The sequence below is a fragment of the Sphaerodactylus townsendi genome, linkage group LG10 (assembly GCF_021028975.2).
Source record: "Sphaerodactylus townsendi isolate TG3544 linkage group LG10, MPM_Stown_v2.3, whole genome shotgun sequence".
In the NCBI taxonomy this organism is placed as follows: domain Eukaryota; kingdom Metazoa; phylum Chordata; class Lepidosauria; order Squamata; family Sphaerodactylidae; genus Sphaerodactylus; species Sphaerodactylus townsendi.
Genome location: NC_059434.1, coordinates 6,739,075 through 6,755,855, shown reverse-complemented (window position 1 = coordinate 6,755,855; position 16,781 = coordinate 6,739,075). Strand labels below are relative to the sequence as shown.

The 16,781-nt window shown below is 46.7% G+C and overlaps 1 protein-coding gene across 1 annotated transcript; it reads left to right on the top strand.

Annotated features, from left to right (window-relative positions):
- The first annotated feature begins 756 nt into the window (after positions 1-756).
- Positions 757-16,183, top strand: QDPR (quinoid dihydropteridine reductase). The gene is made up of 7 exons (XM_048509917.1): positions 757-896; positions 3,430-3,522; positions 5,439-5,535; positions 8,623-8,763; positions 10,530-10,638; positions 11,957-12,040; positions 15,422-16,183. Exons 1-7 carry the CDS (start codon positions 804-806, stop codon positions 15,525-15,527), a joined length of 723 nt encoding a protein of 240 aa, XP_048365874.1. The 5' UTR covers positions 757-803; the 3' UTR covers positions 15,528-16,183.
- The last annotated feature ends 598 nt before the right edge of the window (positions 16,184-16,781 follow it).

Sequence of the window (16,781 nt, the reverse complement as noted above, 5' to 3'; positions counted from 1 at the left end):
TGGGGGCACCCCCTTTGGGAGTCCATAACTTTGGACTCCTTGAACCAAACCTCACCAAACTTGGGGGGTAGCATAAGGACAGTCTCCGGATGATACGCTGAAATTGTGGTGCTGATATGTCTAAAAATGCACCCCCTGCAGGCACCAATGTCCTGGTGCAAAAAAAAATTGGACATGGTGGAGTGGCCGCGGGGAGGGGGGGGGGCATCCAACTCAAGTTTTGCCCAGGGCTACAGTTTGCCTCGTTAGGCCCCTGGGTTTGTTGCTTGCTCCAGAGAGTTGGCCGTGGGCCGCGGCCAGCGAAGGAACGCCCCCTTCTATCTCCTGATTGATGCCCAGGTAGACTGCCTCTGCGCATGGCGTTTCCCCTCCGGCCGCCGCGCCCAGCAGATCCTCCACGCGCCCCGCATTTCAATCCCTCTCAAGCAGGCGGCTGCCTCGATCATAACAAACCGAAGGATCACCGCCTCCTGCCCCGCCGCATCCGAGAGCCTGACGCGCGCCCTGCAAGAGCCTCCCCCCACCCCAATAAGCGCCCCCCCCCGGCCAAGCTGTGCTCCTGGGGCGACCCTGACCGCGCGTGCCAAGACCCCCCACCCTCCGCGCGCCACGAGGGCGCAGCCGGGCGCAGCGCGAGGCGGCGTGGCTGGAGCTGCAGGGGCGCTGGTTGGTTGGCCGGTGGGAGGGAGCCGGGCCTGCGCGGGGCGGTTCTGCGTCGGGGGCTCCGCCCACTCGCCTGGGGCGGGGGGGGGGAACGAGGGGGGGGGTCCTGGGAGCAGGAGCGAGCGGCGTCGGCGTCGGTCATGGCAGCGTCGGAGGCCGGGCGGGTGCTGGTCTACGGCGGCAGGGGCGCGCTGGGCGCCCGCTGCGTGCAAGCCTTCCGCGCCAAGCAGTGGGTAAGGCTTTGGCCCCCCAGGGAGGGCGCTTGCAGCCCAGGCACCCCCCCCCCCCGCACACCCAAGAGCCCCGGCTTGGAGGCAGAGGGTGGCTTTTTCGCCCTTGAGCTCCACCCAGCCGTCGCCTTGCTCGACATCCCACCTGTCGCCCCCAGCCAGCGGCGGCTCCAAGCCCTGCTTTTCATCCTCGCCGCAGCCCTGCGAGGTAGGCTAGGCGGAGAGTGCGTGGCTGGCCCCGGGGCGCCCAGGAAACTTCCCCGTGGGGATTCGAAGCTGGATTCGAACTCCCCCCCCCCCCCGTGGACGGGCTGCCGGTGGGATCAGCTTTGGGGGTGTGTTGGGTTGGGAGTTTGGCAAAACTCACAGCGCATTTGCAGAAAGTTAAAATCTCACCCAAAAGTTTTTCCTGGATGTAAAAGTTTGCCTCCCATAAAAAAGAGTGCAGGGAAATATAGACCCCTTCCGCACATGCAGAATAATGCACATTCAGTCCACTTTCACAATTGTTTGAAAGAGGCTTTTGCTGTTCCGCACAGTAAAATCCAGCTTCAAAGTGGATTGAAAGTGGATTGAAAGTGCATTATTCTGCAGGTGCGGAAGGGGCCATAGCGGAGCAGGAATGAAGTCAGGAGGCTAAGTGAGCATGGAAGCACATGCTGGAATAAATGTCTTTAAACTGGGGGGGGGGTGTGAAGACTTCGTGGCACAGCATTTGCTTGGCATACAGAAGGAGCCCAGTTCGATCCCCATCCTTTCCAGCTAAGGCTGGGGCTGTGGCAGAGGTGGGATCCAACCAGTTCTAGAGAAGTGGTTACTAATTTTTTCTGAGTGCCGAGAAGGGGTTACTAAAGCAACCTCCTTGCTCAATAAGTTCCAGGGGTCTTCAAACTATGGCCCTCCAGATGTTCATGGACTACAATTCCCATCAGCCCCTGCCAGCATGGCCTAGTGGCAGGGCTGATGGGAATTGTAGTTCATGAACATCTGGGGGGCCATAGTTTGAAGGCCCCCGCTCAATAGGGACTGGAGGTGCGTGTGTGCGGCGGCGCCACTGTTTGAATCCCATCACCATCGGAACCTGTTATTAAAATTTTTGGATCCCACCACTGGCTGTGGTTCCTGTGAAAGGGCTGTGCTTGAGGCTGTGAAGATTGGCCATGCTGGCAGGGGCTGATGGGGATTGTAGTCCAGGAATATCTGGAGCATCATAGGTTGGCCACCCCTGATCTAATTCAATAGGAGGAGGCTCTGTGTGTGCTCAGCTGCACTGGACTCTGTTTTATTGTGAGTTTACTTTAGTATGTTTTGATGCTGAGTTTCCCCAGGAAGGGTTTGGGGAGCATTCATAACGCAGCTGCACCCACCTTAGAATGCGTTGACTTCTCTGATTGGCAGCTGCAAGCCGGAGTCTTGGGCAGCGGTACGTCAACATCGCCTAGTGCTGAGTCCTTTCTTGGAACTGCCTGTTAAATCTGGGACCTTCGGCACGCGATGCAGCTCTGTCGCTGAGCCTGCTACGCGCTCCTCGTTCCCCACTCCTCCATGTTATCCTCACCCCAACAACCTTGTGAGGTAGGCTAGGCAGAGAGAGGGAGAGTTGCTCGCAGTCACCTAGCAAAGTTCCTGGATGAATTGGAATTTGCTCTTAGGCCTCCCAGACCATATTCAGGCAGACCGCTGGCCCCGTGCCGGTGTGTTTTGGCCAGATGCTGTTCTGCAAAATCGAACTAGGGGGTTAAATTTAAATGCCAGATATCAGCGAGGAAAACTTGTTCACCTTTACATCTATCAATCCCCTTACAACATAACAGAATGGCCTCCTATCTGACCAATCCAGATCAGAGAAGAGTATTTTTACTCGCTCGCTTCAATGTTTTCCCTTCTGCCATCCTACGAGGTCGATATAACAATCCAGAAACGTGCAAAAGGGTGTGTTCATGTGGTGCAAATCAATTAGAAACATTAACTCACCAATTATTCCGTTGTCCTAAATCGCCAAGTATTAGAGTCAAATACTCTAGGTTGCTTTCTATGATACCTAGCGAACTGGATGAACTAAGCAGACTATTGTTCTTATTAAATAATTCTGATGCTACATTCTGTGAAATGGCTGCGAACTTTCTGCTGGAAATATCCCATAAGCAACAGTATGTATGAATCAGCTTCATTTGTTATATGTTGCAAGCTTGTATTTTGATGCGATTTTGATGTGATTTTATACTGTTTATGCCAAATAAAGGCTGAATGAATGAATGAATGAATGAATGAATGAATGAATGAATGAATGAATGAATGAATGAATGAATGAATGAATGAATGAATGAATGAATGAATGAATGCCAGATATCCATAGAGGTTGGAAATGGGGAATGGTCTCCTGCTAACAAGGCATGAGGGGCGGTTTGCAGCCATAGAACGGACCCCTTTTCACCTGCCTACAAATCTTGCCTGCAAATCTATTGGCTCTGATCCTGTTGGCTGTTTAGAAATCCTAAAATATCTTGTGTGCCTGCTTTTTTTTTTGTTTTATCAGTGGGTGGCCAGCATTGACTTAACAGAGAACGAAGAAGCCAGTGCCAACATCGTTGTGAAAATGAGCGATTCCTTTGTGGAGCAAGCTGAGCAGGTAACTGACCTCCCGCCAAACAACTGATTTGTTGTCGTTCTTGACAACATCGGTTTTGCTGCCTCGCGCCACTGCAGAGCTCAAGGTGGCTTGCAATATAAATAAAACATGAAAAACACAATAGAAACAACATCCATCCATTAAAAGAAGACCTGTTTTATTATTGGTTATTGAAGTAATCACAATAAAGTCAGGGAGATGCTTGCGTAGCCTTTGCCGGTTTTTCTGAAGAGGATTAGGTACTTTGAAAGCTTTTCTCATGACTCTATTTCTACTCTTGGGAGAATCTGCCTACTAAATGGTTGAGCTGCAGCCCTGAGCTGCAGTCAAGAAAAAGTATTTCCCTCACTTTTGGGATACTCTGGGTGTTGAGAGAAGCAGTGGAGCAGCAGTGGCGTAGGAGGTTAAGAGCTCATGTATCTAATCTGGAGGAACCGGGTTTGATTCCCAGCTCTGCCACCTGAGCTGCGGAGGCTTCTCTGGGGAATTCATATTAGCCTGTGCACTCCCACACACGCCAGCTGGGGGACCTTGGGCTAGTCACAGCTTCTCGGAGCTCTCTCAGCCCCACCCACCTCACAGGGTGTTTGTTGTGAGGGGGGAAGGGCAAGGAGATTGTAAGCCCCTTTGAGTCTCCTGCAGGAGAGAAAGGGGGGATATAAATCTGAACTCCTCCTCCCCCTCCTCTTCTTCTTCTTCTTCTTCTTTTTCTTCTTCTTCTTCTTCTTCTTCTTCTTCTTCAGTCACAGCACAGAAAGAAAAAAACTCCAGTCTTTACCTGTGGTACTGATCTTGGACAGTTCATTCAAGCAGCATCATTGGCCAGATTTTAAACATATTTTTTGCTGCCCTGCCCCTGAAAATTCTTTTCATATAAAAACGAATAGAAGAGTCGGTTAGAGCATAGGTGTCAAACTCGTGGCCCTCCAGATGTTATGGACTATGGTTCCCATCATCCCCTGCCAGCATCATGCTGGCAGGGGATGATGGGAATTGTAGTCCATAACTTCTGGAGGGCCGCGAGTTTGACTCCTGTGGGTTAGAGAAAGATTCCATCCTTCTTGACCTGCTATGTGCAGAATTTTTTAAAAAATGTGTCTAATAAATTACGTGAGCCTCACCTGCAACTTGAAATGGGTCAGCCCGGAAGCAGCTCCACCACCTTGCAAGGGATTCGAACAGGAGACAAAGATCCCGTCCATAGAGTGTAAAGCAGGGGTGTCCAACTCTAGCGCGTCAGATGTTCATGGACTACAGTTCCCACCAGCCCCCGCCAGCAGGGGCTGATGGGAATTGTAGTCCATGAACATCTGAAGCGCCAGAGTTGGACACCCCCTGGTGTAAAGGAAGACTTGTGGAGCCTCAATTTAACTTGGGCTATACGAGGAAGGAAAAATCTAGGCTGTTTTTTGCTATTTGGAGCCGGGCTTCCTGCTTTGTTACTAGCATTTACTTGGGGCGGGTGGGGGGAAGAGGAGGAGAAGAATATTTTTCTTTTTCTTCTTTAAAGCTCTGCTGACAAATCAGGGAACCAGGTTTCAAACAGAAAAAACTGAATGGGGGTTGATTGAACGCCCCCTCCCTTGTCTGCACAGCCCTGAGGCAGATTGAGGCAGCAGTTCCCATTTTACAGATTGTGGGACAATTCTTTGAGCTTAGAGTGAATCGTTGTGTTGAGTCTAGATCCATGGTGCCGAACCTTTGGCACTCCAGATGTTATGGACTACAATTCCCATCATCACCTTCCAACATGGCCAATTGGCCAATTGGCCATGCTGGAAGGGGCTGATGGGAATTGTAGTCCATAACATCTGGAGTGCCAAAGGTTCGGCACCACTGGTCTAGATGCTTCCAAACTCTAGTGCGTGCTCCTCGGGAAGCTTTCTCATAACATCTTCACCTTCATCCGTTTCAAGGTGACCGAAGACGTCGGGAAGCTGTTGGGAGAAAAGAAGGTGGACGCCATCCTTTGCGTAGCCGGTGGATGGGCTGGAGGCAGCGCCAAAGCTAAATGTGAGCTGCACGTTCATGAGTGTGACTGAAGCAACTCTGTGTGCTGTCAGGTAGTGTTGCTTCCTTCCTTATGCATCTGTCCCGGAGACTGGTATAGGTTTAAGCTCACAATTTGAGCCTCTAACACCGGTTCCTGGACCCAGTTACTCCAATGAAAGCCCAACAGGCTTAAAACTTGCATCAGGTTTGCTATGTAAGATAGTCTAAGGTATAGTTAAGTTCAACTTCATGTATTATGAGTTTTTGAGAAGATGCACTCTTAAGATACTTCACTTGGTTAGACCTCACATAAGAACATAAGAACTAGCCTGCTGGATCAGACCAGAGTCCATCTAGTCCAGCATTCTGCTACTCGCAGTGGCCCACCAGGTGCCCTTGGGAGATCACGTGCAGGATGTGAAAGCAATGGCCTTCTGTTGCTGCTGCTCCTGAGCACCTGGTCTGCTAAGGCATTTGCAATCTCAGATCAAGGAGGATGAAGATTGGTAGCCATAGATCGACTTCTCCATAAATCTGTCCAAGCCCTTTTTAAAGCTATCCAGGTTAGTGGCCATCACCACCTCCTGTGGCAGCATATTCCAAACACCAATCACACATTGTGTGAAGAAGAGTTTCCTTTTATTAGTCCTAATTCTTCCCCCCAGCATTTTCAATGAATGCCCCCTGGTTCTAGTATTGTGAGAAAGAGAGAAACATTTCTGTCAACATTTTCTACCCCATGCATAATTTTATAGACTTCAATCATATCCCCCCTCAGACGTCTCCTCTCCAAACTAAAGCGTCCCAAACGCTGCAGCCTCTCCTCATAGGGAAGGTGCTCCTCATCCTTCAATCGAACTCTTCATTGCAGTTCCTTCTCTCTCTGCATCTTTTCTATCTCTTCTCGATATCCTTTTTGAGATGTGGTACCTCAGAACTGAACACAGTATCGCCGCGCGGAAGTCTAATTCACGGCTTTATATAAGGGCCTGGAATACTGTGTACAGTTCTGGGCACCACAGTTCCGGAGGGATATTGACTGGCTGGAGCGGGTGCAGAGGAGGGCAACCAAAATGGTAAAGGGTCTGGAGTCTATGGCCTATGAAGAGAGGCTTTGGGAGCTGGGGATGTTCAGTATGGAGAAGAGCCGGTTAAGGGGTGACATGATAACCATGTTTAAATATTTGAAGGGATGTCATGTCGAAGAGGGAGCAAGCTTGTTTTCTGCTGCCTCAGAGACTGGAACACAGAGTAATGGATTCAAGGTGAAGGAAAAGAGATTCCACCTAAACATTAGGAAGAACTTTCTGACCGTCAGGGCTGTTCAACAGTGGAATTCACTGCCTCGGAGAGTGGTGGGGTCTCCTTTTTTGTAGGTTTTTAAACAAAGGCTGGACCAGCATATGTCGGGAGTGCTTTGATTGTGGGTCCCTGCATTGCAGGGGGTTGGACATGATGCCCCTTGGGGTCTCTTCCAACTCTATGATTCTATGATTCTACATCAAGATGACCCACTGAGGGCCTCTGATCTGAATCTAGACCCAATATACATTTTTCATGCCTTCTGACCATATTTATCAGGGGATGGTTAACAAGGAGTGTCCTCAGCTTTGCTTTACGAAGAGATCCCCCCCCCCTGCAACACACACACACATTATAAGAAGCAGAGAGGTTCTACACACTTAATCTCTCACTTGAATTTGCTACGTAACGGGAATGGCATGTGTAAATTTGCAGATTTATCAGCCTGAGCACGTTGGCTTGATCGCTGGAAACGTCTTAATAACTGGACAGTGCCCTTCATTAGAAAACCTGACCCGTCGGGAGGAAGATCGCTTTCTTTTGCAAAATGCTGCTCGACATGGAGGATTTGGGATCAGCTAACCTCAGCCCCATTAGGCTGATATTATCCTTGGTGGCATTTTTAAATGAGTTTCTGAGGCCTGAGCATGCGCCATGTTTAAAACCCGACACAGTGTTAGCGCGAGCAGGAGTGTTTGTGCCAGATGTATATCCCTTTTGAACAGCTGAGAGCCTGCTGGTGAAAACCGCTTCCGTGTGAGGGTTTCGCAACAAGTTTCCAGCGAGTGTTAGATGTATCCAGTTCTGTCTGCCATTTTGAGAGATCAAAGCACATTGTAGGCAAGGGGGCGGGGGAGGAAATCTGGTTTTGGTGTCTGTTTTCAATTAAAATCCAGAAAGCTAGCATATAAGTCTGAAATCAATTCCAGGTGTTTTTCCATGATGTTTCCAGGCGGGTTCTGCACAGCACATGTGTAACAGGTTGCGGTCATAATAAAGGAACCCGTTTTGATGTGAGATTGCAAATGTCTGAGCAGACCAGGTGCTCGGGAGCAGCAGCAGCAGCAGCCGCAGAAGGCCATTGCTTTCACATCCTGCATGGGAGCTCCCAAAGGCACCTGGTGGGCCACTGCGAGTAGCAGAGTGCTGGACTAGATGGACTCTGGTCTGATCCAGCAGGCTAGTTCTTATGTTCTTATGTTCTTTCCTTTCTCCCTTTTGCATGTGCGCCCTTCACCCGTTCAAGCAGCGATTGGAGCCCCTGGTTCCGGGTTTCTTTCGCACCTTCACTTGGAGACGCTTTTCTCTCTCTTTTATTTTCTGCAACACGTGTGCAGCTGCGCAGGCCTACAGAATCGATCCTCCACAGCCACGCCGATTGTCCCATAATCCAGTCGGCTTCACCTGCATAGCTGCACAGGTGCAACACACAAAAGAAAAGAAAAAGGGACTTCCCTGCAACAGCTGGCCAATAACGAACATGTTGCTGTAGATCTGTATAATCTATATGGCGGTCATGCTCACTGCCATGGGGAGAAAGTGTGGTTGGGGACTTTGTACACTGGTGCTCAAAGGATCTGCCCATCTGGAGGGCTGGTCTACCCACTGTTAAGACTTGATAGACAGGCCATTTCTGCCCATTGCTGCTTAGTGAAAGGTAGACCAGCCCTCTGAGTGGTGGCGGCTTCCTGTTTTGCAAAGGAGCAACCTGGGTGCCCCTAGGCAAGTAGCGCCCGGGGCTCACACCCCGGCTTGCCCCCCTCTAAATACGCCGGCGTGACCATCTGCAATGTCCTTATCCCCCAGCTTTATACAAAAACAGTGACCTGATGTGGAAGCAGAGCGTCTGGACATCCACCATCTCCAGCCACTTGGCTACAAAACACCTGAAGGAAGGCGGCTTGCTGACCCTGACGGGGGCGAAAGCAGCATTAGCGGGGACGCCAGGTAAAATACAACGTTTTGCAAATGTTCTGGGGTGTGATCGTTGTTTGGGTCTTTGATTAGCCCTGCTCGAGAAAAGCCGCTTCCAGATTCCCTGGCATGTCACGCAACTGTGATATGAGGAGAAGAAGAAGAAGAGTTTGGATTTATATCCCCCCTTTCTCTCCTGCAGGAGACTGGAAGGGGCTGACAGTCTCCTTGCCCTTCCCCCCTCACAACGAACACCCTGTGAGGTGGGTGGGGCTGAGAGAGCTCCGAGAAGCTGTGACTAGCCCAAGGTCACCCAGCTGGCGTGTGTGGGAGTGCACAGGCTAATCTGAATTCCCCAGATAAGCCTCCACAGCTCAGGCGGCAGAGCGGGGAATCAAACCCGGTTCCTCCAGATTAGATACACGAGCTCTTAACCTCCTACGCCACCAGGATCCTTGTGGGTGAAACAGCAGCCTCTTTATTTGAAAGCAGCAAGATGCGGAGAAAATGTTTTGGAGGCGTTTCTGTGCTAACCTTCACCAGGCTCCAAGGGGGACCAGGCTGTGCTTGGAAAAAGAGAGAGGGTTGGATTGAGCTGCTGTTATTTGCTTTCCACAGAGTTAGCTGCAATAGGGTAGCCTCAAAGAGTGGCCCTCTGGACTTTGACTTCTGCTTTGAGCTTGCCTTGTTCCAAAGGCCGATGACCTCTGCAGACCTTCTGCAATGGACTGTATCATCAGCCTGGTGGATTTTTTTAACTCATACCTGACAGAGGAAGGTTTGTGAACAGCAGACTTCCCCCTGTAAAGTCCTCCCAGGCTATCTGTATTCAGTATCCAGAAACCCTGAATTCTGCAGCCCCCCTTGTCCTATTCAGAAGCTTATAGGAAATTAAATGGTCAACTATTGGATAGAGAGTTCTCTACCCTAATCACCGCAGCCAAGAAAACGTGCTCCCCCCTGTATTTTTCTCTCCCAGTTGAACGGGGCCACTTGGCACACTACCTGTATTGCTTAATAAACCCTGCTCAAAGGAGAGCCATAATGCTTGCCAGGTTTAATGTTATGCCTTCTGCCTTGTTGCATGGCAGATTTAATAAGCAAGAAAAGGCTAAAAGGTTGTGCCCATGTAACGATGGCTCAGTTGAACCTCTGGCTCACCAATCAGATTCAAGGAAATCAGATCCAAGTATGTGAATCTTAGTCCTTTACATTTACCCGATCTCCCCAATTTAATTAGATTACACTACTTGTTGGACAGCCCTGACCCTTCTCTCTGTATGATAGTGGCAGACTTTCTCCTGGAAATTATCAAACGCCAGTAGATTTCCTTCGACCTAACATTTATTTCCTGTATTGTATATGCTTTTTAATCCGTTTTTTATTATTGTTGTACTGTTGTCTATGCCAATAAAGGCTTGCTTCTGCTTCTGAATTCTGCAGCGGGCATGAGTTATATTAACTGGGCAGACTTGACTAATATATTCTAGTCGTGGGGGGGTGGGGGAGGGGGCAGACAAGGAGCTAAGCAAGGCCTGGGAGTCCAGCCACCGAGCACTGGAAAGCTTTGCAGATCGCAGCAGGATATCTGACTAGTCTGCCCTTGACTTACCATGGAGTAAGTTTGCATTTGAACTCGCGTGCGCTCTTGTGTTCAAGAGCATAAACTGTGGAGATGACAGGAAAATGTTTTAGATCATTCTACTGATGTGTTATAAAATTCTAAGACCAGTCTGTCTTTCCTGCCTGAGTTCAGTGCGTTTGTGGGCGAGAGTGATTTTTCCATCCTTTCCCCATAGGAATGATTGGCTACGGCATGGCCAAAGGAGCCGTCCATCAGCTGTGTCAGAGCTTGTCTGGTGCGAACAGTGGCCTGCCCTCAGGATCTACGGTAGTGGCCATTCTCCCGTAAGTGATCTTGGCCTCCACCATCTGTATCGATCTTTATGTACATCTGGAATACCATCATAGCTCCTGTAGATCTGCTCCCCTAGCAGACACCCTTTGCTCTGGTGGAAGGCATCTTCCATCTCTAAAAGACTCGTGACGGAGGAAAGCGCTTCTACTGGCAGAATGGATCCGCATGATCCAGTCCAATGTATAATGTTCTGGTTGCCCCATTCCAGAAAGGATATCGTGGAGCTGAACAATGTACTCCAAATGGCAAGAACGTTCAGAAATCCCTCTGTCGGGAAAGGATAGAACATGAGGGACTTTTTAGTGGAGTGGAAAGATGCCACGAATTTAACAATATGGTCATTATTGTCGTTTTTCTCAAGAGCAGTGGCTGGGTGGGGCGAGTTTAATTGGTTCCGTTCACACTGTTCCCGTCACAAGACACTGTTGGCCCTCTCCGGAGATTCTGTTTTCCCGTAAATATACCAAGAGTTAAACATCTGCACACTGGCTTCTGTCGCACACACGTTATTTTTTGCAACCTCGGTGAAGATCCTGTTTGTGGGGTTCCTCCCACCCCCCCCCAGTCTCTGAGATGTTATTTCTTCCCATCCTACATTTGTGCACAGTGCAAATCTGGGGTGTGCAGGACAAAATGACACATTACGCATTACAAAATGACACAAAATGACACACATTGTGTTTACACACACATATGTATACTGTTTACACACACATATGTATAATCTGGGATCCCCCCCCCCCCCCGCCTTTGCCCTCCTAGCTTACTCTATGCCAGTGGTTCTCAACCTTACTAATGCCACGACCTTTTAATACAGTTCCTCATGTTGTGGGGACCCCCAACCATAAAATTATTTTCGTTGCTACTTCCTAACTGTGTTTTCCAATAGTCTTAGGCGACCCCTGTGAAAGGGTCGTTCGACCCCCAAAGAGTTCGCGACCCACAGGTTGAGAACCGCTGCTCTATGCAGTTGTCGCTGTTTCGTCGCTAGGGATTTTCCACGGGGGTTTGGGGGGTTTGTGTTTACACACACACACCTGTGAAGCGTGCAGCTTTTCTCTTCGTGCAAATAAGAAACACCTAAGAGTCGAAGGCACCTTGTTTTGTGGGAACTTCCTTGTTTATACAGTATCTTTTTAGGCAACACAAAGGTAAGATCTTAAAGAAATAAGATGCGTGCTGTTCGAAGATGTACAGGATTCAAAAAATCTTCGGTCTCCTCTTGTACTGCTTGTTCCGTAGAAATGCAGGGCAGGCTTATCAGATGCGTCAGCAGACAAACAAGGGACTTATCTCTCTCCTTCCCAGGGTTACCTTGGATACCCCGATGAACCGGAAATCTATGCCTGACGCAGACTTCAGTTCCTGGACACCTTTAGATTTCGTTGCGGAGTGAGTAAACAGGCCTCCTCACCCGGGGCTTTGCCTGCACCTTGAAAATCTTCCTGGTTTCAAGGTGTTTTATTCGCTGACAGACTATGCCCATGGTCTGAAAATGCCGTGGATACAATACAGCATATCCTTTCCAGGGAGTAACTCTTGGCACTCCAGATGTTATGGACTACAATTCCCATCAGCCCCTGCCAGCATGGCCAATTGGGGCTGATGGGAATTGTAGTCCATAATATCTGGAGTGCCAAAGGTTCGCCACCACGGTCCTAGAATGTCAGCTACACTCTGCACTACGCAGTCACTATATAACCCCGATTATTAAAGCTAAAACAAATTTGCCTTTGGCTTATGTAGTGAAGTATTTACTTAGTGATGCATCTTCTGAGATAACCTTTAGGGTCGCTACATATCTAGCGGAAGCAATATCTCAAAGACTGTACTAAAATGTGCCCCTCGATGTATCAGATAATCTAAATTACATTGATTTAATGTCTGAGGCTCAAGCCATTGTAATAAACACGAGAAGTCATTCAAATCGGTTTTAATTAGCATATGGATATCACAATAGGTCTCCAGAAAGTTTGTGTATAATTTATCCTAACTTAGTGTATTGGATTCCTTGTTGTATTGTTGTTTATCATACAAACATACTGTATGCAGAATTATTTATGCCCTAATAAATGTTTACTGTACTGCAAAAAAAATCTCCCAGGTGCATATTGGTCCATATCCGCTGGGGATGAAAGCAAACGTATTTCCAATGGCATTCAAGTGGCTTCAGTGCTTTGCCGAAACCGGGACAGCAGTCATGTGTTCTGCTTGCAGGACTTATTGCCTTTAAGACGAACGCTGGAGCCACATAGCCGGAAAACATGTTCCTGGTTTTGCCCTTTTTTTAAAAAAAAAATAATTTTTAATTGTATCATTTGAATATTCCATTTTATATTAATACTCTTCTTCATTTGTTTTCAAACAATACATTTTTCCCCTTTTCCCCCTCCCCCCTGTATTTTCTTCATAGTTTTATCAAACAGCAGTAAGTTCATTCTTTGTAATCTCTTCTCCCATATCTCCTCATTGACTCCAGCTTCTTTCATCCAGTCCACATATATAGTCCATATCTTCAAGATTTCGCTCTGTTTATCTTGCCACAGTTTATTTTTTGTTATTATTTCGAAAATGTCCAGTGTCACTTGTTCCCAGATGTATTCCAACCATTTCTGGATTGTCCATTTTTTTCTTTTCTTTCCAGCCTAAAGCTATTGTTGCATGTTCTGCTTTGATCATTATTTTATACATATACCCGTGTTTCCCCAAATATAAGACAGTGTCTTATATTAATTTTTGCTCCCAAAGATGCTTATGTCTTATTTTTCAGGGATGTCTTTATTTTTTTTCTGTAAGTTCTGTCTTTCGGTCGGGCATGCTTCCAAACAAAAACTTTGCTATGTCTTACTTTCGGGGGATGCCTTATATTTCGCACTTCAGCAAAACCTCTACTATGTCTTATTTTTAGGGGATGTCTTATATTCGGGGAAACAGGGTAGCTATATTTTTATCTACCCTTCTATCCTCCATTACACCCATGAACATTAAATCATTATTTATCCCAATATTAATCTTCACCAGTTTCTCGGTATATAACAATACGGTTGTCCAAAATTTTTTCACTTCTATACATTCCGTCCACATATGGCCATAATATGCCTCCTGATCTCCGCAGTGCCAGCATTTAGGACTGAGTCCTTTAATCATATATGCTAGTTGTTTTGGTGTTCTATACCATTTCAATATCACTTTTCTTTCCAACTCCATATATTTCTCAATCTTTATATTTTTCCAACTGTCTATTAACTGGTTTTGCCCTTAAGCCATCAAACTCAGGATCAAATGGGTCTAAGGTCCCAGAAAGATCTTTTGGAGACTGATAGGAGCAGGGAAGTCTCTGACTTTGGTGCTGGGATTCTGGACCGCCCTGTCTAGAATGGTGATGGTCGATGGCTGTGGGTTAATCGCAGCTAGTTTTGTCTCGAGAAACAGCAATCAGATTTGTGCGCATCCCAGGATAGTGCCAGCTAAAAGTCATGTCTGAATGTAGTTCTTGCTTAACAATTTCGTGCTTAATAATGTCTGAATGGCCTTGGGTAAGGTGTTTATTGTGCTGTTCTCAGTCCAAGGGTAACCAGGCACTGGGGCGCCCTGTCAAAAATGGAAATGCATTTAAAAATCTTAGAAACTTGGTGACCTTTAAATGATTTTGTACAAGTTAGATATGGAACAAACAAATTATTATTGTACCTTCAATGTTAAATAACAATTAACTTATGAATATACGGGAAAAAAATAGCAAGTGCTATATTTTTTAAGGTAATAATGCAATCCCTTATAAGGGATCGCTCTTAAATTGGAAGTCCCCCCTCTCCTGGGGTTTTTGTTTTTGTTTTCTCTTTCTTTTTCTTTTCTCTCTTTTTCTTTGTTATTTTTTCTCTTATTTTCTAATTTCTTATTTCTCTATCTTTTGGCGTTTGGTACACTGCTCTACAGTTAATATTAATTTTCTCTGAAAGTTTATATATATGCACTGTAATAACTGTTGATATACAAATGAAACGGAATTATACTGTATTGTATCACTGTGGTTGAAATAAACATATTTTTTAAAAGAAAAAAAGAAATGCATTTAAAAAATGGAACCAGCTTGCATTTCTCTAACCATATCAATAAGAATGTGCACCTAGAGACATAGCATTGGCCAATTTTATCACTCCCTTAACCCTATCCTCCTGTTTAATAGTTTTTAATAATCCTTTCAATGGTTTTTTTAGTTATTTTTTTATATTTATGCTTTTATTCAAGAAGAAGAAGAGTTTGGATTTATATCCCCCCTTTCTCTCCTGTAGGAGACTCAAAGGGGCTTACAATCTCCTTGCCTTTCCCCCCTCACAACAAACACCCTGTGAGGTAGGTGGGGCTGAGAGAGCTCCGAGAAGCTGTGACTAGCCCAAGGTCACCCAGCTGGCGTGTGTGGGAGTGTACAGGCTAATCTAAATTCCCCAGATAAGCCTCCACAGCTCAGGCGGCAGAGCTGGGAATCAAACCCGGTTCCTCCAGATTAGATACACGAGCTCTTAACCTCCCACGCCACTGCTGCTCCTAAAAATAAAACCAATTGTTTTATGTTTCCATATTTTTTCATTTTCAATTTCTTATGATCAGTCGATTTTCCTGGGTAGATATATTTACCATTTTAAAACATTTACCAGTAATTTTCAGTCAGATTTTATTTACCTTATGCTGGGTCTATTAAATAAAGATTGATTGATTGATTGACATGGCACTGATTCACGCAGCCTGTGTGTGTGTGTGTGTGTGTTTCCACAGCACCTTTTATGACTGGGCCACTGGGAAGAACCGGCCGGGCTCGGGGAGTCTGATCCAGGTGGAAACCAGTGGAGGAAAGACGGAGCTTACAGCTGCCCATCTCTGAACTGGAACAGTTTGTGTTTCTGCAGCCGCCTACGGCAAAGTCATTGAGAGTCTTAGCAAGAGTGTGTCTCTGTCTGTGTCGCCTGTGTGGTTGTCACGTCCTGCCAATTAAAAGATCTCTCTGATGGAGCAAGGCCTGAGATCCTGTTTCTGTTGTTAGCCATGAGCCTGTTGCACCAAATTGCCCCCAAAATACAATATGTTTTGTACTGAAATCAGTGTGGAAAATGTCGAGTCTCACTAGTGGCCAATGTGGCATCGTGGTTACAGGATTGGACTTAGGACCTGGGACAACCAGATTTGAATCCCTGCTCTACCTTGGAAGCTCAGGGACAAGCCTTGGGCTTGTCCCAATATCACTGACTAGCCTACCTTACAAGGCTGTTGTGAAAAAAAGGTGGAGAGGGGGCAATGTGGTTGTAAGCCATTTCAAGTCCCAGTTAGAGGGAAATTGGGATATACGTTAAAGAAATAATTTTACAGCATTTTCTGCAAAATTCTTTTTAGCTTTAAGAAATCAAATAGTGGCGTTAATGGGTAAAAACTGTGCTTTGGTTGATCTGCCTTTGAGAGATGCTGCCATATTTCTGTGATTCTTTTTTATGCAGATGATCTTTTTGTTTGGTGTCATTAATAAATGTTAACAGGAAGCAAAAATGCATTCTTGCTGCCTTTTCTTCTGAGTGTTCTTTGGAATCCCAAGAAGCTCCGTAGAAGATTTCGAGGCAAAATCTGGGATCAAGCAGTTGTGCTCTGCTGTTTCCGGCCCTAAAGAATACCCCTTCAAACTGTAGCTGGGACAGAGGAGGGTTGAAACACTCCCCCGTTTCTCCTCTTAAACAAACAAGCAAAACTCAATATGTTTACTTCTCAAGGTGGCGGAAATCCAGAAACTGGAGCCATGGACAAACCAAGGCTAACTTTCTGCTAAGCTAAAAACCCTCCAAGTTTGCAGAAAAATCTGAAAGCTAACAAAAAAAATATGCTGGGGTTGGGGGGGGGGAGGTTAACCCCCTCATAATAAAAGAGAAACAGATGTAGCTTTAAGAAACAGATGTCCTCACTGACTGTAGCTAAGCAACCACAACAGTTTTGCCAGCATTCCAGGCTTGGTTTCTCTTCGTTCTGACGCTGCCATCTCTTTTGCCCTGTTTCGTCAAGACATCTCTCGTAAGTTAATATTCAAAGCTCAACGTGGCCTTTTCCTTGCATCTTTTTAGAAGTGGGCAAACTGGTTGGAATACAAAGATGCTTG